The 25,791-nt window shown below is 47.0% G+C and overlaps 1 protein-coding gene and 2 gene segments (V, D, J or C); all 3 read right to left on the bottom strand.

Annotated features, from left to right (window-relative positions):
• LOC138765495 (Ig heavy chain C region, secreted form-like) overlaps positions 1 to 19,885 on the bottom strand; it is a 35,138-nt gene extending 15,253 nt beyond the window's left edge. Inside the window, 6 exon segments of the C gene segment in view lie at positions 7,423 to 7,740; positions 7,826 to 8,125; positions 10,987 to 11,289; positions 12,221 to 12,523; positions 19,571 to 19,691; positions 19,745 to 19,885. Of these exon segments, the coding sequence occupies positions 7,423 to 7,740; positions 7,826 to 8,125; positions 10,987 to 11,289; positions 12,221 to 12,523; positions 19,571 to 19,691; positions 19,745 to 19,885 (1,486 nt within the window).
• Positions 16,042 to 19,559, bottom strand: LOC138764661 (uncharacterized). The gene has a single exon (XM_069940862.1). The coding sequence runs from the start codon at positions 17,934 to 17,936 to the stop codon at positions 16,311 to 16,313; it is 1,626 nt and encodes a 541-aa protein (XP_069796963.1). The 5' UTR covers positions 17,937 to 19,559; the 3' UTR covers positions 16,042 to 16,310.
• Positions 19,604 to 20,965, bottom strand: LOC138764663 (Ig heavy chain V region-like). The segment is given in 2 exon segments: positions 19,604 to 20,713; positions 20,823 to 20,965. Coding segments are annotated over 2 exon segments (417 nt in total).
• Positions 20,966 to 25,791: the final 4,826 nt, after the last annotated feature.

Here is a 25,791-nt window from a genome sequence, read left to right as displayed (position 1 = left end):
CATGTGCCAGTGTACAACTGGACAGGCTGAATAGATCCACGAGGAGCTCTGTCTCCCAGGAGTCACCAGGTTTGCCCACTTTGTAAAGGCCCACAACCTGCCCTATATGGTCGAGGAGATCTGCTCCATGACCCAAGCCTGCCCAGTATGCGCTGAGTGCAAGCCCAATTTCTTCTGACCTGAGAAGACCCAGGTCATTCAAACCACCCAGATCTTTGAACATCTCAGAGTGGACTTCAAAGGGCCCCTACTGTCGATGAACCGTAACACCTACATTCTCACAGTGATACATGAGTTCTCCTGCTTCCTGTTCGCTATTCCCTGCCCAGACGTGATTGCCTCCTCAGTCATAAATGCATTGCACAGCATCTTCGCCATTTTCGGGTACTCCAGCTACATGCATAGTGACTGGGGGTCCGCGTTTATGAGTGCGGAGCTGAGGCAGTACCTCCTGGAGCATCGAGCAGGACCACGAGCTGCAACCCACATAGTAACGGACAGGTCGATTGGGAGAATGCCACCGTCTGGAAAGCAGTCACGCTTTCCCTCTGGTCCAAAGGCCTCCCCACTACTCGCTGGCAGGATGTCCTCCCAAATGCCCTACACTTCATCAGGTCCCTGTTATGCACTGCCACCAACGCTACTCCGCACGAATGTACTCGTTCCCGCGGAAGTCGGAACCGGGAACAACTGCACCAGCATGGCTGACGGTCCCTGAACCTGTCCTGCTGAGAATTCATGTCCGCTACTCGAAAAACAACCCTCTAGTCGACCAGGTAACGCTGTAACTTGTGAATCCGCACTATGCCTATATCGAGTACCCGGAAGGGCCGGAGGACACGGTCTGGATAAGGGACCTGACCCAAGCCAGGTCTAACATTGTCACGTTCCAACCCCAACCTCCATTCAATCCTCCCCTAGGTTACATGCAGGGAGAGCGGGACCAGCAGCACCTTGCGGATGACAACGGCAGGAGATTGGACCAGCCCACGGCCAACGATGACTGTGTACTAGGCGAAACTGCGCCCACACCCGGGGACCCCAGCGATGATATTCTGCCAGCTACTCCCATCCCGGCGATCATGTCGAACAATCAGGCCTCCCGACTGTTACAGCCCATGAACACTGCATGATATACCTTCCCCCTTTTTCTTTTACTCACTCCGAGGTCAGTTCCTCAAGAAGGGGTGAATATGATAATACAGGATACTATCACCAATGTATATATTTACATATAGTAATAGTGATTGGCTGAGAGCCGGAGGAACGCCTACTGCAGGTCATAAAGGGCTGCTCCTAACCAGACCAGGTCAGTCTGGACTGGTCGACCTCAATGTACTATGCTCATGTCTTTTGTTAATAAAAGCCTTGTTAATAAAGTCAACAAGTCTTTGAGTCATTCGATGGACTACACCGCCTTCAGGTTTCTCCAGATGCCAAGCCACCTCATTGTCTCTCTGACAAAACTTGCCCCCTTCAGGGTTCTCCAAATGATAACGTCTTTCTTTCAGGTAATCACAGAGTGCCTTTTCCTTTCTCTTCTTGCAAGTGAAACATTAGAGAGCTAGTCCTCTTCTCTTGCATGAACCATAAGGGCTTTGACCAGGCTAAATCAAGCACTTACAACCCATCTTCCACATGGGGTTTTCCACAAGCTTGCCAGCTTGTCCTGTTCCAGTCCCAGCTGCTGTTGCTGGGTGTAATACTGGAGAAGTAATCTTTGTCTCTCTCTCTTTCTGAGAGAAAGTCTGTTTTACTCTCTCTGCTTGCAAAACCACATGACCCACTTAGACCAGTAAGTTCTCTTCCAGACAGAAGGCGACCGACAAGATCTTTCATTTGTTGCATTTTTGTAAACAACAATCTATTCGTCAAGTCTCTTGGGCACTCTCTGAATCTCTTGCAAAGACTGTTGGCCCCGACATGTCTAGCAAATGGCAGAGCTCCAGTATTTTAAATAAGATATGTTTTAAAGTGTTTGTATGTGACCTACTCAAACAAACCTTTCCCAATTTATCTCCCAAAAACTATCTATATATTCTGTCACACAGGGAACAACATCTTTGACTCCAAGTGAGCCGATTTTCACTGCAGAGGAGCTGCTTCTCAGAACCCTTTTTTCAGCACGAAATAAGTACAGTTCTGTTTCTTTCCAAATTAACCTGAACAACTTCAAAGTCAATTTCTTTCAAAATTTATTGTAGAAATAGAGGACTGTTACCTACTGTAATTAGAGATTAGTCAGTTTGGCCAATGATTTGAGAATGTGGCTTCAATCAGCAGTGCCCTGATATGAAGAATTGCAAGGTGTTCAGCCCTGTCCTGCAGTCGTGACACCGAGACACAGTCACAGTGTCCAGTGCCCCAGGTAAGGTCACCATCAGAAAGCCTGGCAGTGTTGGGACTATTCCCCTTATTGTTAGAGAATGCTGATCCTATTCCAATGGCTAATTATATTCACCTTTTGGCAGAATTTAAACAAACACTTTGCCAATTTCTGCACTTGACTGAATTCACTGATTGGAATGAAAATGACACAGTTGTTGCTTTTGCTGCCAAGTGTTTCAACCAAACGCACAGGAGGAGAGAGAGCACCAGTTGGATCCCTGTGTTCAGTCTCACCAACCTGCCGCAGGTTCAGGTTTGTGAAAGGGTTCGCCACCCTCCCCCATCCACCCGCATTATCTCCTGCCCGCCAGGCTCTGGATGAGAAGGAGGGCTTCCAGTTCCCAACAGGAGTCCGACCAGTAAAATGATCTGGTCCTGCAGTGGGTCAGTGGGCTGAGCGACAGTGAGCCAACAGAGTTCACAAATAAATGGGCAAGGAATAGGGGGAGTGTGACTGGGGTGTGTGTGTGTGTGTGTGTGTGTGTGTGTGTGTGTGTGTGTGTGTGTGTGTGTGTGTGTGTGTGTGTGTGTGTGTGTGTGTGTGTGTGTGTGTGTGTGTTGTCCACGTGGCTTACCATGCCATCACCTTCTGCTGCTGGAAACCCTTTATATCCTTTCAGCCATGTCATGAATATGTCCATGAATGGTTACGGAAGCAACTGAGGTCATTACAGGACACTGCATATCATCATCTCCTGCTGGGTTCAGTTCCCACCCATTGTGTCTTCAGTCTTTCTCCTGTCCTTCTGCCACTCAGACTTCAGGCTGCAACTGTGGCAAACAGTTTCTCATGAGAAACATTTGCAAACGCCTCAGAAAACTCCTCTCAATGAATTCCTGTCTCAGATACTTTAATTGCCTCTTTAATAAGTTCATTGATGTTCCGAAGTTATGATGAGACCTATAAAAGATTAGTGCTGGATAACAATGAGGAGTGAGGTCTCATAGAGTGGGAATAAACCCAGTGAATCATGGGAAGGTTCCCCCTCTGTGAGCCTCACCCTGCTTTACTCTCACATTCTATTTTCCCTCTTTGATTCTTCCACACGCTATTTCTCTCTCAGTCAATTTTCTTCCCACTTCAATTTTTGCTTCTGTTTGCAATTTTCTCCGTCTCCATCTCCATTCTCCTGAGAAGAACAATGGAAAACAGGAGCAAGAGTAAACTACCAAGCACTTCACGTCCACCCAGCCAGTCAACCTGAACATGACTGATCCACTTTGACCTCAACTTCACTACTGTGCCAGTTATTGCAAAGCCCTCAATTCCTTGCTGGGTTTCAGAGGTACTCTTCCTTTCAGTGAGTTTAACTGTGCCATTGGAATGGAACAGCTTCCTGGTTTGGAAAACAATTCTCTTGAGGCAAGGTTAGCAGAGCTCGGACTTTTGACTTTGGGGTGTAGAAGGATGAGAGGAGAATTGATAGAGGTCTACAAAATTACAAGAGGCAGAGATTGGGTGGAAAGCCAGCACCCGTTTCCCAGGGCAGAATCAGCAAACCCCAGAGGACATATGTACAAAATTAAGGGAGGGAAGTTTAGGGGAGACATAAAGGGCAAGTGTTTTTTACACAGAGAGTTGTGGATGTCTGGAAAGCCTTGCCAGGGATGGTGGTAGAGACTGAAACATTGGGGACATTTAAAAGACTCTCAAGGCAAGCACATAAGATGAAAGGAAAATAGAAGGTTCTGGGGTAAGGAGGGTTTAGAACTTTTTTTTGGAAGGAATACATGGGTCGGCACAACGAGAGCTGAAGGATCTGTACTGTGCGGAATTGTTCAATGTTCTATGTTAACAGGTCCTGATATTAAAGGATCCCTTTATTTTGCACATCATCGATCCAAAGACACCAATTTCTCCCAAAATGTGCATTTTCCACACAGCACATCCCACATCATTCATTTCCTGCCTCTCAAAGCCAATCAGCAAAGCACACGCAGAATCATGACATTTTCAAGTTACATTTATTGAACTTCCAAATGATACATGAACACATCCATTGATTTAACACATCTTGAGATCCCAGATCATGTTTCAATCTGATCAATGTCTGTAAAGCCATACAGATGCTGAGAAATTTGTGGCTAATGTAATCCTCGAGTCTCATTTTGTTCTCAATGGTTCAGAAATGTCCAGATCTTAATCATGATAGAAAGTAAAAAGATCTTCTTGGACAGTTAATTTTCATCAAACTAACAAAACCATTGAATCGTGAGGTATTATGCACAAGAGGTAAAACTATCAGTGAGAACAAGTGAGACATTGACCGAGGTGGGTTTGCTGTGAGATTTATTGATGCTTCTGAACAGATTAGTTGTGAGCGACTCATGTCCCACCACGCAGGAGAAAGTGGTGCCATGATCCCACTCCTCTGGAGAAACCTTCAACTGACTGGTCATCATGTTCCAGCCACTTCTGGGGTCCTCGGTCACTGGCTGGTTCACGTAGCCAGTCTTCAGAAGGGTGTCGTTGGCCATCCAGGCCATGTAGATGTCTGCAGGAGAGAACTTCTTGACTAGGCACATCAGGGTCGCAGACTGATCGCCCTCTAACTCTTCTGATGAAGGGGGGAGGAGGAAGATGTGAGGAGAAGTCACAACTCCACCTGGGAACAGAATGAACCTCAGTTAGGTTGCATCTTTCAATAATTCTGTGCTGAACCCACACATTGTGCTTTCAAACCAATATGGGCAACTTCTACATCTTGAGGGATTTCACTTTACCTGACACTGGAGCCTTTTCCCTTTATGCTCATTGTTGGGATGTGCAGGGTGGAAGCCTTGACTCGGACACATTTTAAAACTTCTCGAGAGGTTTGTCCATTCTGTTTAATCAGTGGGAGCCACTGATCACAGAGACTCCACAGAAAGTGGGTCAGACCACGGATGACTCATCCTGTGCTGTTTCGTCCATCTCCCCCTCTGCTTCAATGATCTGCTGAACTTCAGTCTGTGCCTCAGCCTCCCTGCCCTTCCACTCACTGCCTTGACTCAGTCTCTCCCTCAGGGTTTGAAAGCTGCAGATCCTTCTCCCTCGACATCATCATAGGAACTCACCCCGCAGCTGAGTTTGGTTTTGGATGAGGCTGCTGTGGTGATTTGGGGTCTTACTGGTTTTCTCTGGAGGCTTTAGTCTTCCTTTGCTCCTTAATATTCTCTGAGCAACATGAGAAGACCTTCTACAGGGCAAAGAAGAATGTGGGGAGACTCATGGAAACTATAACATTCTGAACTGATTGGACAGAATCGATATTGGAAGAATGTTCCTGATGGCGGCAGAATCCAGGAACAAGGTTGACAGGCTGAAGATGGTGTGAGAGGAGGAATGTCTTCACCTGGAGAATGGTGAACGAAGAGCAGTTGAAGCCCAGTGAGTAAATAGATTCAAAGATGAGCTGGATATTGTTCCAAGGGTAAAAGTTAAAGGGTCATGGAGAGAAGGGAGGAATAGGGGGTGCAATTTGAATGATCTGCTGTGATCATATTGAATGGCTAAGCAGGAATGAAGGGCTGAATGGCCTACTTCTACTCTCTAATTTTCCCTGAGTCTACCATACTGCTGAATGGTGACATATGCTTTGCTTCTGTACATTACACAATGTAAATGACAAAACCTCAGTATTTATTATCATTCCTCTACTTGCTTAGATCAGAATCACACCAAGCTCTCTCTTCACGTACCTGTGGCCTTCTTAATGGACCTCTTCTCCGGTGTTGGCAAACTCTTGTCCTCCACCACGCACGAGTACTCAGTTCCTATCTCCCACTCCGCAGCGGGGACCGTCAGTCTGCTGATAATCATGTCTTCACCTCCGTTCCTATTTGGACCCTGAGTTCTCACCCCATCTTTTCTCTCACTTCCATCCACTTGCCAGGTTACCCTGAATCCCTCTAAATCACCATGGACCACCTCACATAGAATGGACGCTGTCCTGTTCATCCAGATCTCTTCGAAGGAAGGTTTTCTTAAAGTGACTGAGGGGCTGGTATCTGAACAGTCAGCTGGGAGAAACGTCATAATTATTATTTTGTAGAGGCTCACTGGAGGCTTAATCGAACCAGGTCAAGAGGTTCCGAGTAATGTCATGATATCATTTGGAATGTACGGTGTTTTCAAAATCTGCGCGTAACTGTTTGAGTAAAAGACTTTTACTGAACTTCAACTGGACTATGTCTGATCATTTGCTCATTTTTCAATACACGCTGCAAACCAGTTGCTACAATTTCACCATTCCCCAAAGGATGGGGCATCACTGGTGAGACCAACATTTCATATTCATCTCCAGCAAATCATTCGTTGGTCGCATCAGATCAGTCGAGACTTATCTACATTGATGGAGGAATGAGATTTCCCCAATTGAGCAGACAGGGTAAACTCTTGTCAGGAATATCAATGAACAAATTTGTCTCTGATGTAAGTTGGACAGTTTTGAGGACACTTAAGCTGTTCCCAGCCACTTATTAAAACAAAAACAGAAAATTCCAAACAATTCAGGCTGCACCTGTGCAGAGGGAAGCAGAGCTAATATTTTAGTTCAGAAATATTCCAGCAATTTTCCTTGACATTTTTAAAATTCAAGCATCACAAATATTTGATCTTTATTACAACTGTTAAAATGCATTTGGCCTCCATGAAGTGTAACTGAAATCTCTTGCTGCTTTGTCAGAATGTTTTGTGTTCAAGCCGTCCTGCAGAGGCTTCCACATTGCCCAGGCTAACTCTTCCCATGCTGGAGCAGAGTGCTGTCCTGATGCAGATTCAGTCACGGCTGAGGCCATGACCAGAGGCCCAGATTACATTCAAAGACAGAAGGAGAGACCATTTGGAAGAGGGATATGTGGGATCTACATGGCACCTGGCCATTGAAATGGTTTGTATTGTGCTCAAGTTATGAAAGCAATTATTTCTCTGGCCAAGATTCTGGAGGATCGTTTCAGTCATCAAACCATAACAGGTCTGCACCATGTTTCTGTCTGGCACAGTTTATAGCAAAAAGCAAACAATGTCAACAATGGAGTGGGTCGGGACCTTACCTTGGAGGTTCCTCGCTTCCTTTGTGATGCTGGTGTTGGAGGAGGGATGAGACACCGTGCAGCTGAAGACTGAGGCTGTCTTCCACTCCTGTGAATTCACCATCAGGAAGTGGCTGGCACTGAAAGTCCCATCCTGCTCCAGAGCAGTCTGTGTCCAGCTGGTATTGGAGGAGATCAGGGAGTGACCTTTCTTCCATGTGACATCAATGTGGTCTGGGTAGAATCCCGAGACCACACACTCGAGGGTAGCCACGTTCCTATGCTTAGACTCTTCGTATGGTGGAGGCAGCAGTCTGACCGCAGGAGATTTTGTCTCAACTGGAACAGAAGAACAAAGAAAACATTGGACTCTTTCTCACATCATCACTGATGTTTGTTGTTTAATCAGTGATTTCTTGCCCACCTTTGGTGCTTTTTGTCCATGCTGAGACTGGTGAGGATAAATGATCTTGGGCAGAACACATGTACTCCATCCCGCTGGACCACTCCTCCACGCTGGTCTGGAGTCGGCTGATTATTGTGTTGTGGAACCCTTTCCTTCTGGGCTGTTGGGTCACAGCTGCATCACTTTTATCCTCCCCGTTCACCTCCCAGGAGATGTGGACTTTCTTAGGATCAGCAGAGATGACTGTGCACACCAGAGTAGCTGTTTTGTTGATCCACATCTCTTTAATGGAGGGATTTTGAATTGAGACAAACAATTCTGTGGATCAGAAAGAGGAGATGTCAGAATTGTAGTGGAAGCTTTTCTTTTTGTGATGGAAAGTCAGAGCAGATCCAAGTGCATTGTGGCAGTGAACTGGAAACAGGATAACAGAAACTCGCAAGGGTGGAAAAGTGTGCTGCAAATGTTGGCTGGGAAAATAAACTCAGTATAAAGGACCTGCCAAATGGGTTTAATCGCCTTCCCCAGAACTGTGACCACGAGGTTCAGAGCAGGGACTCGATGGGAGGTGAGAGGCTGAACATTTTGATGCTGCAAAGCCAGTGTCAGGTTTGTGGGAAGCCAGATGAGAGGGAAGTGGGCTTATTTCTCATGAGACAATTCAATATCTTCTTCACATGGAGCCCCTGATGAATGAGTTACCTCCACTGAGCATTGTGAATCAATGAGAATCCTTTTCTCTGGACTGAGGCTGGGATTCCCTCATTTTGTATTCATTAATAAATGCATCCTGGAATAAAACACTCTCTTTGGTGGTGGGGATTATAAAGTATTTGTGTGTTATAAAACCCATTTGGTCCACTGTTGTTCATCACCAGAAGAAATCTGTCATCTATACCTGGTCTGGTCGCATGTGACTCCAGACCTGCAGTTATATGGCCAAGCCCTGGTCCAGAAAAACCCTCAGTTCAAGAGCGATCAATGAGGGACATGAAATTGTGAATGAATATGAATCCTCTGTGACGGAGCTTTGAGGGCACCTGACATCTGGGTTTGAATCAGTTTTCTGTGACTGTGCTCCAGTGAAGTGGTGCGGTGTTTTAATATTTGAAAATAACTATTTGAAAGAAAGATGTGGACAACTTGCTCTCCAGTAACAACAGAGCAAACCATAAATCTGGAGAATAACAGAAATCTCCCTCTTGCTCCAGTTTAGAAATTTTTTTGGAACAGATGTACTTTCCCGTTTCATTTTAGAAACGTTTGTTTCCTGTTTTCTGCAAAGCCACTGGTCTCCTCAAGCACCATCGTCACATCAGTTAAACTGCAGTTCACCATTTACACAATCAGTCACTTTGGTCCACGAGGGCTGTGTTTGCTCTCAAACACTTTTAAAGGAGGGTGATTATGTTTGTGTCAGGGTTGAAACCTTCACGACATTCAGCGTAAATTCCTCTATGGTATTTAGAGCAGATATAATGAACTCTGTGCCTGTCTGGCAGGACACATTTCATTTGATGACATATGATGTTATCTCTTGCTCAACCCTTCTTTCTTTTAACAAGTGTTGAGCAATTTAAAAACATATGACAGGTACCTGGTGTTAGTCCAGATAAGATTTCTCGCAGTGTGTGGTCTGAAGTTTGTAAAGTGAGGTGTGTGGTGTCAGGGTTATTTCTTTCAGAATATTGGTTTAATCAGTACAGTGATGTTGTTGAACGTTTGTTTGTTGTTCAGTCACATCCCATATCAATGAATCAATCCAATGCTCAGCCATCTCTGGTGAGAGGCAGTTCCCCCTCATAAGTCCTCACAATGTCGAGATAGCTCTCCTTTTTGCAAAGTGCTGATATTATTCTATTAACCTTTGGGTGATTACACCCACACACTCCCCTCAGTGGCATTCCTTGTGATCACTGAGTTTCTCTCTTGGACTGAGTTCAGTGTCCAGGAGGTGAGTGAACAAAATGCTTCCAATGTTTGCTGTCCATCCCTTTCACACCAAGCGCGCGAGTTTGGTCAGGTCACTGGTGGGGTCCTGTGGTTTGTCTCACTGATTTGTCACAGGCCCCTTTTCTTACAGGTTGTCACATTCTGTAACTGAGCCAAGGTGACATTTCACCCCTGTGTATCTTCAGCACCTCCTCCCCAAGCCACTGGCTGAGATGTAGTTCCTGGTTCTTGCTGACCTGGAAGGAAGGTGGTGAAGGGAAGTGGGGCTGGGATCTGAATCACACTGAACCAACAATGTCCACAAATGAATGAGTGTACATGTGAGGTGTGGAGTGGGGATGGGGCAGCTTGAATTGATGCCTTGTTCTCTGCTGCACTTTGATCTCAGTGGATATGGTGGGATAGATTTGAATCCAGAAAATGGATTGTAATAAAATTCACTGACGAATTCCACATGCAGCCAATCACTTTATTTGACACTTTCCTTGTGAACAATGATACGGTCGGGTGGTACCATCAGAGAATGTCACATTGACATTAGTCTGCTGGAAGAATATCGGCACACACTTCGAACAGCTGGGACAGTTTATATCTGAAAATGGAAGATGCATAGATTTAACCATTAGATATTCTCTCCTCTACTGGCTGCACTGAGAAAGGAAGGAGCTCCACACAGTCCCGACCTCTATTCTCTGCATTCACCATCTTTTAGGGATGAGATAATGAAAACCAATGATGACCTGTTGTTCCAAGTTCTAATCCCAGTGTTTCTGAGGGGTTGGCCAACAGAATAATAATCCATCTTTGTGAGTGGATGACCTGCCGGGGAGATTCCTGGGATACTGTGGAGATAGACTGCGGAGATTCATTCACTCGGCTGGAGCTATTTTTCCAGAAACTGAGACTGCAAAGTGAAAAGTGAAGGTGGAGATCTTCTCCACATGGTCTATCGGTTGGGACACATCTTGCTTGATGTCCCATTTCCCTTTCACTCCACACAGTAACCACAAGAATTATGTGGGAGTAAGTGCACAGGAGACTTAAACTTTCACTTTTGCTGAACAACAGATTGGGTTAAAATTAGTGACGGAAAGGGTTGGATTGAAATGTAGAGGGAATAAATATCACACCTCACTCAACAGGACTCCCATCGGGGACATGAATTGAGTGGAGGTCAGCTAGTTGAATACTGTAAGTAAATTAATTCTCCTTCAGACACCACTCACCCCCCTGATATCTCATGACGATCTTCTCACTGAAGCTGGAAGGTTTATGGGTCACTTCACAAGAATATTCTTGTTTGCTGGTCCATTCATCCACAGACAAGGTCAGGTAGGCAACAGTTTCAAATCCACCATCAGTTTTCGTGGAAGGGAGAAGAGTGCCCACTTGCTCTGATGTGCCTTTTTTCCAGGTCACCTGAATCTTGTCAGGTGAGAATCCGGATATCACACAGCCTAGGATAGCAGCTGTTTGATTGCTGAGAACCTCCGGGGATGGAACAAGAGGCATGAGCTTTGGAGATTGAGCTGTAAAACAATGCAATGTTAATGCAATATTACTGATGGCATAACTGGCCACAGTGTAGGAGGACTCCATTCCCCAACTCCACTTGCAAATGCCCCAACAGCAGCCCACTCTACAATTCTGTTCATTACAGATGACCTGTCGATAGGATGGATCCTATCGTGAGATGTTGGGTAGAGCTGTGATTGGGAGATCAAGGTGTACAACACAGGCCTCCCCAGCATTATGTCCCACACTGCAGTGTTGAGGGGGTTGAACGAGGAAGTGGCCTGTGTGGGCAGACCATTGGTGATCTGATTGTTTGGTGGAACATGCCATCCAGAGGAATGGCTGACTCCAGATCCTGTGGACATGAGCAGATGGGGTAGAACAGGACATTTGGGAACCACAATTTTGAGGACAATCAAAAAGTAGAACAGATGGACAAAAGGAAATTATTTGGTTTTAATGGCAATGATTTGCTCACATCTTAGAGGTGATGGATAAAGGTGAGTGGGGGATGTTGATTCTTCAGTTCCCTTCACAAGGAGTGTGAGTTTTGCAGGAACAGTGACTAATGTCTGTCTGGTTCCGTGTGGAGGAGCTAATCTGGGGAGTGGTGCTTGGGCCAGGTGGTGGGGATGGTGCAGAGTCTTCTGAAATTAGATAAATGAGTGGATACAATGGAGGCTGTTCAGCACAGATTATTTCCTGCACATTCCACCAAAATTCAGTTTCATTGACTGGAGGAAACTGCTTCATGCTCCGCTCTATTTCCACATAATTTCTCTCTGCCTTTTTTGTACGCTACAGCAGCACTGGCTTGTAGGAATGGAAGAAATGAGCAAAGGAATGAATGGACATCCTTGTTCATTTTTTGACAAAGGTTCCTGCTCTAGTTTTATCCCTCGACAGTAATGTAGTTTCAAATAGAAAATCAAATCTCATACTAACGTTCAGCGAATATTGCTGTCACGAGCTCGGTTAACTTGTACCCTGCCTTGCAGTAGTAGATATTGTTGCTTTTCCAATCCGCCGCAGGGACTCGGAGCAAGCTGCTCATTGTGTACTTTGCATTCTGCCCCAACACTGCTGGATATTTCTTGATTCCGTTGGTGATGTCCCCACTGGCAGTGGACCATTTCTGGATGATGCTCTCAGGCTGATAATCCTTGACCAGACACAGGAGGCTGACCACTTGGTCAGATTCTCTGTGGCAGGGAGGGGCGATGAAGACTGACGGTAATGACTCAACCTCTGAAAAGTAAATAAATTCACAGTCAGTCCTGTCAATAAATGCATGACCAACAGATGAAGCAAACATCCAATGTCATTTCCAAATTCATTTACCGTGTTACAGAAATGGCTTCCCACTTTATATCTCAACAGAGAGTCTATGTCTCTGAGGGAAAAAGGCATGGAATAATCCAAGGAACAGCAAAAGGCAGCTCGGTTAGTGTAGTGGTAGCACAACGCTGTTACACCACCAGCAACTGGGGTTCAAATCTGGTGCTCTCGATAAGGAGTTTGTATGTTTTCCCTGTGTGTGTGTGTGTGTGTGTGTGTGTGTGTGTGTGTGTGTGTGTGTGTAGGTTTCCTCCAACCATTCAAATCATACCAAGGCATGTAGTTCAATTGGGTGTAATTGGGCGGGACAGGCTCGTGGGGTGAAAACACTTGTTACCGTGCTATATGTCTAAATTTAATATTCAAAAATCCCACAGAGGAGATTTAAGCATGGCATATAAGGCGACTCTCTCCTGCAATACTGAGGCAGTGACCCAACGTCTGAAGTGTGGAATTTTGATCAAAGTTGCACCAAATCTTTCCCTCAAATGCAACGAATGATCCTTATTGAACGTTTTGCACCAGAATATTGTTCACAGTAAAAAGGAAATAATTGGCAGGAAGATTATTGTATAATTCAGAGCATTTGCATGGAATGAAGTTACACCGGCCTGAATACCTGAACCTCGTCAATACCAAATGTGTGTTATGGTGGCACCTGGGGACTCTTCTTCTGAAATTCAATTGAACTGACCCCACAGTGAATCTGATCCTGCTTTACAGGTTTTCCAAATGTAGTGGCAGAAGAGCTTGAACCCACACAGCCCGTGTAAGTTAGTGGTGAAGCAGGAGGGAATGTTAACACAAATAAGAAAGGAATCTGGAAATCCATTAGCCCAGTTCTGAGTAAATGCAGGAATCCTGGAAGGTTGAAAGGTTCACAGAATACACAGCTCCAGTGTCCAGAGAGGAAATGGACCAGTTAAGAGGCAGAATTCACTTGAAAGAACTGGTTCTCATTTCACTGGAAAAGAGCAACCAACTATCATGTGGTTACTTCAGCTAATTCCTGGGCATTAATGGGTGCTTTAGTTTTCATTACTTTAATCTTCTCAATAGCTTGAAAAGTTTTGAATCGTTTCTTAATGTTCAGTGTGTGACAAACGACATCTCCTCTATTTCCTCCACATCTGCTCCAACTCCACCCTTCTCTTCTCCACACTTTCCACTTCTCCAGCCTCTGCATTCAACAGATCATCCTTGGTGATTTCTGCCACCTTCAATGAGCTTCCACCACCAGGTGCATCTTCCCTTCCCTTCCATTTCAGCGCTCTGAAGGGACTGTTTTCCTTGCACCTCCCTTGGCCACTTTTCATCTCCACACTTCACTCCCCTTACAGCATTCTCCCTGTAACCACAACACTTGCTCTTTCCCCTCTTTCCTCACTCTCCATGGATTGTTTACAAATAAAGGGATATCCAGCAAGTGGGCTTCCAAATGTGAAATAGGTGGACTTCAGGACCAACATGATCCTGTTAAAATGCAGGATAAAACTGGCAGGAGGAGGGAACCTTGGAAAATAAGGGATATCAAGGATCTGGTCAAGGAAAGACAAGGAGGCACATGGACAAGTTGGGTTGAAGGGTTGGTTTCTGAGCTATGACTCCATGACAGATTTGATAGCAGGAGATTTTGTTTTGGCCCATTGTCAGAATTATCTGGAGCAGAGTTGTGGGCAGGACTAGTCTTGGCCACCAAAACAGAGTCACAGAGTCAGAGAGGGTTGAAACAGTCCCTTTGGCCCTACTTGCATGCACTGACCAGAATGTCTGACCCACACTTTTCATGTCTTTCCCTCCAAATTTATCCACGTATCAATCCACATTTTTCTTAAAACATTGCCTCAACTTCCTCTTCTGCCAGCTTGTTCCATACACCCACCACCCTCTGTTTAAAAAAGTTATGCCTCATGTTCCATTGGATATATTCTGCGAATGGAAGGATAGTGAACAAACTTTGGTCAAGATTCAATTAGGTGGAAAATAAAATTACAAAATATTTACTTCACAATAGTTTCCTCCAGTAGATGGAGGTGAAATGTTGAACTGCAGTGCACAATGGTGCAGGAGAAACTCAGCAGGTCACTCAGCACTGATGGGAAGTAAAGGGTAACCAGCATTTCAGCCTTGAACCCTTTGTCAAGGTAATGAGCAAAAAGCAGTGTTGAAATCTTGCTTCAAAGACATTATTCAACCAGATAGCAGTGGCCATGATTTCCGGGTGTCAGCTTGTCTGAGGATCTGTCCTGGAGCCTCCATTTTGATGCAACAACAAAGAAGGTTCCCCAGTGGCTATATAACCCTGACCTGTGTTGTGGTGAAGTATCACAGGACAGGAGGCACCTGGACCATAACTACACTCAAAGGGCTGAATGGTGCTGGTCTGGCCTGCTATCGGGACTCTCCCCACCCTGCCACACAGGAAAAGGTGGGACCTGGATGTTGGAGACCTGAAGTGAGGAGCACCAAGACCTCAACACTCTATGGTCTCATTGCTGGGTCTCTGGGCCAAGAACACCCTGACACAAGGCAAACCTGGGTTAGCAAAGCTGTCATGTAACATAACAAATTTAAAATGTCCGAAACATTAAAACTGACTTAAATTCTGCCACAAAAGGTACTTTTGAAAGTCTTTTGTTTAAAATAAGTGATCTTCAGTTCATTGAATCCACAAAATGTACCCCAAAATCCTTCATCACTAATGATCTTCACAGATCTGCCGACCGAGAGTTCCCAGATGAATGGGGACTGTGAGCCTTTACTAGGCCCTGCTTGGTAGGGAATCATAGTGTTGGATTCCCTCTTGTAATCCTGGGAAGCCCAGCAAGGCCCAGCTCCATGTGGAGAAGTGTGGTGAATGGCCCAGTATAATTTACATCTCAGTAAACTCTGTACAGTGGGTCTGTGCATGTCCAGGACTAACTGTAGTGCACGTGGCTGCACACTGTTGGTTCCCTTTGGAACTGCCACTCACTGCCAGCACTGTCTGATCCTGGTGAGCCTCAGTTTCATAAGGAGTCAGCAATTCAAGTAAAGGATGATCTGAGGAACCTCACTGCTCTTCATTGATGTCAGCCCTTAGTAATACAGGGATTCCTGGAGCAAAGAACTGGGATCATCTGGATGCCCTCCAGCCAATCACTGTCTGTCCATTCATCCACAGCAGAGTCATTCTTCAGCAGAGGAGTCCCCAGTGGAGGAGAACTTTGGGAACTCGGGTCCCTCCCGACATCACTAAAGCAGACCGTCTGGACTTTTTCCTGGTTCCGTTTGTGGGACCAAGCTGCAGACAAGTTGGGTACAATGTGTCTGCACCTCAAGGGCTAGGGAAGAGTTTGGGATGCTTTGGGGATGTGAAAATCAATGAAAAACACAAATGAACTTTCACCAAATAAAAGGATCAAAATAAAAATGAAAGAGGCTGGGTGTCAAAAATCTGACTGAAGGACTTTAATGAAAAGCCATTGATGTAAAACATAATCTCTGTGTCCCTTCCCACAGAGGGTTGGAGAGCTGCTGAGTGTCTCTGGTGGAGAGGCACAACGTCAGTAAGTGGGATTTACATCCGAGGATCTTCTACATCCCAGGATCTGCAGATGGTAAGTTCAGTTTAATTGGGATCAGTGTTCCGAATGGTGGTTCGGAGGTGAACTTGGAAAACACATCAAATCGTCAGCAGGGAGTCAAGTGTAGAGGGTTAGGAGCTGAGTGGGACAGCAGAGTGCTGGTGTGGAAAGGGGAGAGGTGCTGGGATGGAAGGGGAGCAGCTGGGTGGGACAGTGGTGTGCTGGGATGGAGGGGAGGAGCTGGGTGGGACAGCAGGGTGCTGGGGTGGAAAGGCGAGAGGTGCTGGGTGGGTCAGCAAGATGCTGGGATGGAGAGAGGAGAAGTGCTTGCTGGGACACCAGGGTTCTGGGGTGGAGAGGGGACAGGAGGTGGGTGGGACAGCAGGGTGCTGGGGTGGAAAGGCGAGAGGTGCTGGGTGGGTCAGCAAGATGCTGGGATGGAGAGAGGAGAAGTGCTTGCTGGGACACCAGGGTTCTGGGGTGGAGAGGGGACAGGAGGTGGGAGGGACAGCAGTGGGCTGAGGTGGAGAGGGGAGAGGTGCTGGGTGGGTCAGCATAGAGTTAGGATAGAGGGGGGTGGAGCTGGGTGGGACAGCAGACTGCTGGGATGGAGAAGGGGAGGAGTTGGGTGGGACAGCAAGGTGCTGGAATGAAGTGGAGAGAGGAGCCTGTTGTATAGCAGGGTGCTGGGGTGGAGGTGACAGGAGCTGAGTGGGACAGCAGGGTGTTGGGGTGGAGAGGCGAGAAGTGCTGGGTGGGTCAGCAAGATGCTGGGGTGGAGAAGGGGAGGAACTGGGCGGGACAGCAGGGTGTTGGAGTGGATTGGGGAGAGGAGCCCATTGGATAGCAGGGTGATGTGGAGAGGAGATTTTCTGGGTGGGCAGCAGGGTGCTGGGGTGGAGGTGACAGGAGCTGAGTGGGACAGCAGGATGATGGGGTGGAGGGGATTTTCTGTGTGGGACAGCAGGGTGCTGGGGTGTAGGTGACAGGAGCTGAGTAGGACAGCAGGGTAATGGGGTGAAGAGGAGATTTTCTATTTGGGACAGCAGGGTGCTGGGGTGGAGGTGACAGGAGCTGAGTGGGACAGCAGGGTGCTGGGGTGGAGAGGTGCTGGGATTGAGGGGAGGAGCTGGGTGGGACAGTGGGGTGCTGGAATGGAGGGGAGGAGCTGGTGGGATAGCAGGGTGCTGGGGTGGAGAGGTGAGAGGTGCTGGGTGGGTCAGCAGGATGCTGGGATGGAGAGAGAAGTGCTTGGTGGGACACCAGGGTTCTGGGGTGGAGAGGGGACAGGAGGTGGGAGGTACAGAAGTGTGCTGGGGTGGAGATGGGAGAGGTGCTGGGTGGGTCAGCATAGAGTTAGGATAGAGGGGGGTGGAGCTGGGTGGGACAGCAGACTGCTGGGATGGAGAAGGGGAGGAGTTGGGTGGGACAGCAAGGTGCTGGAATGAAGTGGAGAGAGGAGCCCATTGGATAGCAGGGTGATGTGGTGGAGGGGAGATTTTCTGGGTGGGCAGCAGGGTGCTGGGGTGGAGGTGACAGGAGCTGAGTGGGACTGCAGGGTGCTGGGGTGGAGGGGAGATTTTCAAGGTGGGACAGCAGGGTGCTGGGGTGGAGGTGGGTTTGATAACACAGTGCTGGATTTTCCAAAATAACCTGGGGATGTGGGAATCAGCAGCTCGGTTTGGATTCGGCCTGATCTCAGGAAGTGGAAAGAACATCAGAAAAGTTAGGCATTTTGACTCTAAACTCTGAGCCATGTTAATACATAATGTGGACTGAAACGCTTAGAGTTCTCGAGCATCTCTAAATATTGCAATTCAAGAGAAAAGAGAAAGCAAATCTGTTCAGCTGAAAATTCACATCTCAACCGGGTCTAACATTTTCTCTCTGCAAACTATTCATCGTCGCGAACTCTAGACATCAAATGGCATCAATTTGTTTTCCCATTGAAAGAATCCTCTGCGTTCAGTCGCTTTTACCCTGGGAGCGTTGGACAGAACCACATGGAGAGTTGGATTCCATGTCTCAGTTTCCGTCAGTGTCCTGGAGGCTGTAATAGGAGAGTGTGGAGGGAACTTCCACCCAGTGTCAAACCTGTGCCCCGGGAGTGAGGAGGAAGTTCAAAAGGAACTTTGTATCTGATCCGTCACTGACAGGACAGAGCTTAATTCTGCTTTTAACGCAGGCTCTGAACGCCCTGCGATATTTGATGGGATATCTTTAAGTGAGTGTTTTCTGGATTTATAAAATAAATAGTATGTTCATTGAATGACTGAGCACAGATCGAGACGATTCATCCAACTGTGTCAGTGTTTGCCAGTTAACGGAGTGAATGACTCAATGGAATGGTCAAACATTGCTCCAATTGCTTTTCCCCGAATCCAGAGGAAAGGAGGATCTCTCCTGTTCCTTCTATACTATTATCTCCGGTTTCCATTAAACCCACCACCCCCCACCCCCAGTCGCCTCTCCACCAGTTCTGTCTGTCTCTCTCCCCGTCTCCTTTCACAAAGCCAATATCAACCCTCACCTTTCCTCTTGTATCCAATGGACACATTTTGGTCTGAACTCCTCCCCCTCCCATTGCCCCCCTTTCTCTCTCCAGTCTGCATTCCTGATATCTTTGCTTGTCCCCTGAAGAAGGACTCAGACCCCAAACGCCGGTATCTTTTCCTCCTATTGACGTTGCGAGACCGGCTGAGTTCCTTCAGCATTTCTGTGGTTATTTACTATAATCACAGCGTCTGCAGGCTCGTGTTTCACTCCTGTTCCGTAACCTTCCACCTCCTCGCAGTCAGTGTGATCCAGATCACACAATTACTGCCTCAACAAAAGTTCCCTTCAACCCTCCCCGATTGAAGATTTACACCTCACCTCCCGCACCCACCAGTACAAAGCAGCCCCGAACCTACGAAGTAATTTTGTGTTCATTTTCCTGCCTTTCCTTCCCTTCACCGCCCCCTCCCTCTACTTTCTCAAGGACATCATTCTTCCCACCGTAGCCCCCTCCCCACCCATCAGAGAATAAAACTCTGATCCCATCATTTAACCTCTCTCTGCAGTCGGAGCTGCCCAATACTTTGTGTATCCTGGGACGGGCCTCACACCGGTCATGACAGGAGCGGACTGACCTCCACTGGAACCCTGGGGTTATTCAGACTTTAACCGGATCACACATGTGCGGACCCTTTCCCCAGCCAGGTCTTATCTAACAGTAATAACCACGAAAGCAGCCGACAGGAAACCCCGATTCCAGTAACTGGAGAAACCGCCCGTCTCGGGGAGATTCAAGTAATTGATTCAATATCTCACTGGCCTCAGTGAAGCAGCTCAAAGGGCAAATTAATAAAATACAAATGGGAAAGGGTGGAATGGAGAAGTAGGGTCTTACCTGAAGTCACTGTCAGCGAGGTTCCTTTCCCCCAGTAGTCGAGCGCACACTGCTCCGTCTCCCGACTCTCCCAATACAGTAACTTCACTGAGCCGTCACCTCCAGTTATCCCAGCCAAGTGTCAGAATGAACCCTGTCCGGACCAGGAGCAGCCGCTTCCCACATCTCTGTCACCAACTCCGTCCTCGTCTCTTCCTGACGAGTGAATAAAAGCAGCATTTTGGGCAGTTTTCCTGTCTGCGGGCACCGGCTCCCCCGCCCCGCGAGAAACTCAGTCGCCGGCTTTGGGGTGTTTAATTGCCCGCAAATGGACATTTCCTCAAACAGCCGCAGTCAGGCTTCGGGGATGTGACCCTGGGAAGCAGCAATGCGGGATCCTTGGAGACAGGCTGCGCTGCAGACGCTCATTTGTCGGGCGGGACCAGTTTCTGCTCAGCTCCCTACCACCGTGACACTCCAGCTAGAGTCACGGTGACACACCGCCGTTCAACAACCTCCGTCCCTCACTCTGTCTCCGACCCCACTCTCCCCTCAGTTAAACCGTCCCGACACTGTCCCGGCTCACAGATCCCCTCCCATCCACACTGGCCAGGGGGCTGGGGCCGCCGCTTCGTGCTCCTGGTTCCGATACTCCAGTCCCATCCGCGGCGCTTGGCTCCGACCTGTTCTGTGATCGATCCCCTCGTCCTTCAACCACTCGCCTCCTATTGCAGGGAGGGCCGACGGGGGCACAGCAAGGCCGGGAATCCCTGTGGTGATCACTGCTGCCCTCTCACTCAGCGCCCTGAGGGCAGGCGCTCTCGCTGGGTTTTTGCAGCGGTCCAGCCCCGCTTCCTCTCGCTGTGTCTCTCGCACAGTAATAGGTGGCCGTGTCTTCCACTTTCAGCTTGTTCATTTGTAGGTAGAAGTTGTTACTTCCCTTGGAAGCGGTGAATCTGTCTTGGATTCCAGGCGCGTAATACTTGCTACTTTCGCTATAATACCACACCAACCATTCCAGCCCTTTCCCGGAGACCTGTTTCACCCAGTGCATGTAGGAGCTGCTGAGATCGAACCCTCTGGTCTCACAGGTCAGTCTGTAGGACTCCCCGGGCTTCTTCACCGCTGACGCGACCTGTGTCAGGACGACGTCGGACCGCACGCCTGTCAGTAAAAGAGAAAAGAGTGGATTTTAATGATCGGTTCAACGGCGAGAGAGTCTCCGAGAAGCAGCCGGGCCCGGCCGGGCTGGGTGAAGACACGGGGCACCCACCTGCCAGACAGGACAGAAAGAGAAAGAGATAAGGAGCGATCCCCATCGCCCCGCGCACTGAGCCAGACTTGGACACTCCACAGATCGGCGGCTTCAGCTCAGACCGGCTTTGTCGGGAGCTGCAGTGAGCGCTGTTTAAATGGGGAAGGGGCCAGTGAGAGGGAGAGAGGGAACCGCGGCTTGAACAGGCTCCCACCCACTGAAACCAGAGGGGCAGCTTCCTGTCCCCGCCCCCAGCAGAGATTTCAATTCCCCAAAAGATGTTTGTCTGTGCAACAGGTGCAGGCCAGTGGTCATGATAAGATCCGGATTAAAGATCTATCATACTTTTCAATTCACTCATATACCCCTGCGAGAGAGGGACTGGTCAGTGTTCAGATATTCCCACAACCCCCACCCCACCAGAGAGAAGGACTGAGAGACCCCGGTCAGTGTTCAGATATCCCCACAACCCCCATCCACCAGAGAGAAGGACAGAGAGACACACAGGTCAGTGTTCTGATATCCCCCTGAAGGAGAGGTACTGAGAGACACTGGACAGTGTTCAGATATCCCCCCGAGAGAGATGAACTGAGAGACACTGGACAGTGTTCAGATATGCCCACCACCCCCACCCCCCAGAGAGAAGGACTGAGAGGCACCAGTCAGTGTTCCGATATCCCCCGAGAGAGAGGGACTGTGTACAGATGTTCCCGTGTGTGACAAAGAGAGACATCGGTCAGTGTACAGATATCTCCAAGAAAAAATAAATGAGAGATCGCATAGACAGGAATTGAGAGGCACTGTTCAGTGTGCAAATATCCCCCTGAGAGATTGGAAAGTTTAGGAGAAACATCAGGGGCATTTATTTTTACACAAAGAATGGTGTGTGTCTGGAATGGAAACTGGTACCATCAGAACATTTGAAAGACTTCAAAAGGCAGATATATGTAAGAAAGATTGTGGATTACAGATATGAGGTGGGGAAAAGGCCCTTTACTGTGCTGTACTGTTCCATGTTAAATCAGGGCTTGATCACAGACAGCAAAGTACTTTTTGAAGTGGAGTCACTGTTGTCTTGACTGGACCATGGGACCCAAATTGTACAAAGCAAGTTTCCTGAACATCAATGAAATAAAGGGAGCAGACAAGCTATTTCATTGATGCTGGTTGGCATGGATGATGGAGAATTTCCTAAACCTTCTACATTCACATCACATGACAGGAAGTTCACTGCTTCCTCAGAAGGGCAGCAGCTCCCTCAGACCTGTGCTGGGAGGGCCAGACTGCAGGAAGGGCTCCAGTCACTGGAGTGGGACCTCAACCCACTGCCATTGACACAAGCTGGCTGTGACCCCACTGGTGAAGGTGACATTGATACAGGCAGAAATCATACATGTTGTTGGAGGTCCCCAGGACAACTCTGTTACATCCTCAGCTCTCACCGTGGAACCAGTTGATCCAGGACAGTGGGAAATACAAGAACATGAGAGACAGGGAGAGGAGAAGCCCATCCAGCCCCACATACTCTCTCCATCAATCTGTTCACATTTGACCTCAGGGCCATTTCTATGCATAAACTCACATCTGTTGAAACATTCATATCTCAAAGTCCATTTATTGCATCCTCAAATGGAGTCAGGGATTGACTCTGGATCCAGAATTTCAAGAATTTCACAGATTCACTCCATTCTGGGTGAGGACATTCTCCTCATCTTGGTCCTCAGTGATAGAACTATGTGACTGAACCTTGGTTCTAGACACCCCACCAGCAGAAACATCACCTCAAAATTCACCCTGCCAAGTCTCTCACTAAATATCAGACATTTTAATGAGGTCACACACCCTGTTCCAAATTCAGAAAAGCAGAGATGCAGCCTGCTTCATGCTTAACATGCAACAAGCCCACATCCCAGAACTCAATCCCTGCAATCCCTCAATCACGTGATCCTTCCTTCAGAGCTGTAATCCTTATTCCAAATATTGTGTCAGAAGGGCTCTCAAAAATTGGAGCAACTTTCCTCTGCTCCTCTAATCAAATCTTCTTCCAATAATCACTGTCTCACCTGCATTTTAACTTCAGTGATTCTTGTGCAAGAGCACCCATATCCCTCTGACCTTTCGTTCTCTCACTTTGTAAACAATACTCTGAATTTCTATTTTTGTTTTCAAAATGGACGAGCTCACATTTTCCACATTCAATTTTCCAGTGTCTGAGACGTGAAACCTTGTTGTATACTTGCTGATAGCCCACACTAAGTCCTGTTGTGTTATCAGTCGCTGTACCTCTCCTTCAGACTGAAGTGCCAGTTAATGAAGAGAATGAAGGCTGTGTAGTTCACCAGAAATCATGGCTTTTATTAGTAGAAACTAAGTAATACAATAAGGAATGATAATGGGTGCAAACACAGTTATAAATAAGGGGAGTGTCTTTAGTGGTAGAGATAATACACATCTAATGTCAGTAAAGCAGACTAAGCACAGCGAAAGACTGACAGCATGACACAGATTCATCACACAGGCCCTGTTAGTTTCCCCTTAAATGCATCTCCATCATTCACTTCAGCCATCTCCTGTAGCAACGAATTCCGCAATTCCACTATTCATCCCTTGCTTTTCAGATACCCATCTCCCTCTGCCTTCACAAATATCCAAACACCGTGCTTCCATTGTCCTGGAAGGATATCATTCCAAAGACCTGATCTCTGTTTTAATTTGGCAACCCTTTACTTTGAAGCTGTGATCCCTAGTTCCAGAATATCCCACATCACCCAGCCACTATCCCTCAGTATTTTAGACATTTCAATCAATTCATCCCATTCTTCTAGATTCCAGCAAATCTAAGCCTAACATGTATTTGGATACAAGTATTTAGATTGACAGGGACTGATGAGGATTGTCCACATGGCTTTGTGCATGGAAGGTCATGTTTAACTAATCTCGAGTTTTTCGAGGTGGTTAATAGGAAAGTTGATGAAGGCGGTGGATGTTGTCAACATGGAATTTAGTAAGGCCTTTGACAAGGACCCGCATGGGAGGATAGTGAGGAAGGTTTAATTGCTCGGTTTTCATGGTGAGGTAGTAAATTTGGTTAGACATTGGCTTTATGGGAGAAGCGAGAGAATGGTAGTGAACAGTTGTCTCTCTGACTGGAGGCCTGTGCCTAGTGGTGTGCCTCAAGGATCGGTGCTGGATCCACTTTTCATTGTCATCTGTATCAATGATCTGGTCTTTGGAACGATAATGTGGTAAATTGGATGAGTAAACTTGCACATGACACAAAGACTGGAGGTGGAGTGGATAGTGAGGAGAGCTTTCAAAGCTTGCAGAGGGAACTGAACCAGCTGGAAAAATAGGCTGTAAAATGGCAGATGGAATGACATGCAGACCAATGTGAGGTGTTGCACTTTGGAAAGACAAACCAAGGCAGGACATGCACTGTAAATGGTAGGACACTGAGGAGTGCAGAAGAACAGAAGGATCTGGGAATACAGCTAAATAATTCACTGAATGTGGCATCAGAGGTGGATAGGAATGTAAAGAGAGCTTTTGGCACATTGGCCTTCGTAAATCAAAGCACTGAGTACAGTGGCTGAGAGGTTATGATGAAGTTGCATAAGATATTGATGATGCCAAATTTGGAGCATTGTGTGCAGTTTAATTTCTGAGATTTAAGAAAAATTTAGATGGATCCAAGAACAGGAGGCGTAGGGAGGGATATGTTCTGGATGCAATTCTGTTGGACCAGGCAGGAAATAGTTTGGCACAGACTAGAAGGGCCAAAAGGCCTGTTTTGGTGCTTTATTGTTCTATGGTTCTATCGTTCTAAGAAAATTTGTCCAGTCCAGTTTGCTTATGAGTAAAACTTCTCTGAACTGCTTCTCTGATGAAATAAGGAAAAAATATTGTGCACAGAAATTTGCATGGGTATTTACCAGTGTTCTATACCAGCCATTCTTACCAGGGGCCATATAGCCTCCTGGAAGTCACAGCACATTCAAGGACAGGGGTGGGGGTGGGGGGTTGTCAGGTCTGAAATCATAAAATATGAGTTGTTTTTTATGCAGTCAGTAGGAGAGACATATGAGGAAACCAACTAAACTTGACTGCTTCACAGGGAAGGGAGCCCATACACTTCTGGCAGAGTCCTAAGGGGGCCATAGCTCAAAAAGTTTGAGAATGGCTGCTCCCTACTACTGATTCATAGCTCTCCCACCTTCGTCATTATTTCCTCTGTCTGCAAACAACAACAATCTGTGAGCTTTCATTATTGCTGTGGTTATATACCAGCCTTTTGTAATCTTTGCAAATGGTTACCCAGATCTCTCTTCACCTCTGACCCCTGCAATCTCTCACTCTTGGCATTTTCAGTTTTCTGAAATGGACCATTGCAGATTTTCTAACATCCTTTGCCAGATTTTTACACCCTCACTTACCCCACCTCTATCCTTTTTGTCTTCAGCATCGACTTTCGATCTGATCATCAAGCAACTGTGCCTTCAGAACCTTTACCCAAGCATTGACTGTATATATATTAGCAGGTTGAAGGCCTGTGGCATCTCACTCAGTACATTTTTCCAATCAAAAAAGACCCAAGAATGTTGACTCCCTGCTTCCCGTTACTACCCAGCCCTTCTCTCCATGTCAAGATGTTATCTCCTAATCCTTGAGCTTTATTTTCCTGAAAAGGCCTTAGAGGGCTATTGCAGAAAAATGAAGCTTAAGGCTCAGGAGGTAACTGGACAGCACGGTTGGCGTAGCAGTTAGTTCAACGCCTTTACAGCACCAACAATCAAGATTGGGTTTGGAATCCTGCACTGTCTGTAAGGAGTTTGTACGTTCTCTTGGAGTCTGTGTGGATTTTTCCCAGGGTCTCCAGTTTCCTTCCACCATTCAAAACTTACCAGTGGAGTCAGTTAATTGGGTGTAAATTGGACCCATGGGCTGAAATAGCCTGTTCCTGTGCTGTATATTTAAATTTAAATGATCC

The sequence above is a fragment of the Narcine bancroftii genome, chromosome 5 (assembly GCF_036971445.1).
Source record: "Narcine bancroftii isolate sNarBan1 chromosome 5, sNarBan1.hap1, whole genome shotgun sequence".
NCBI classification, from domain to species: domain Eukaryota; kingdom Metazoa; phylum Chordata; class Chondrichthyes; order Torpediniformes; family Narcinidae; genus Narcine; species Narcine bancroftii.
The sequence above is the reverse complement of the archived record's forward strand: the minus strand, read 5'-3'. Positions and strand labels throughout refer to the sequence as shown.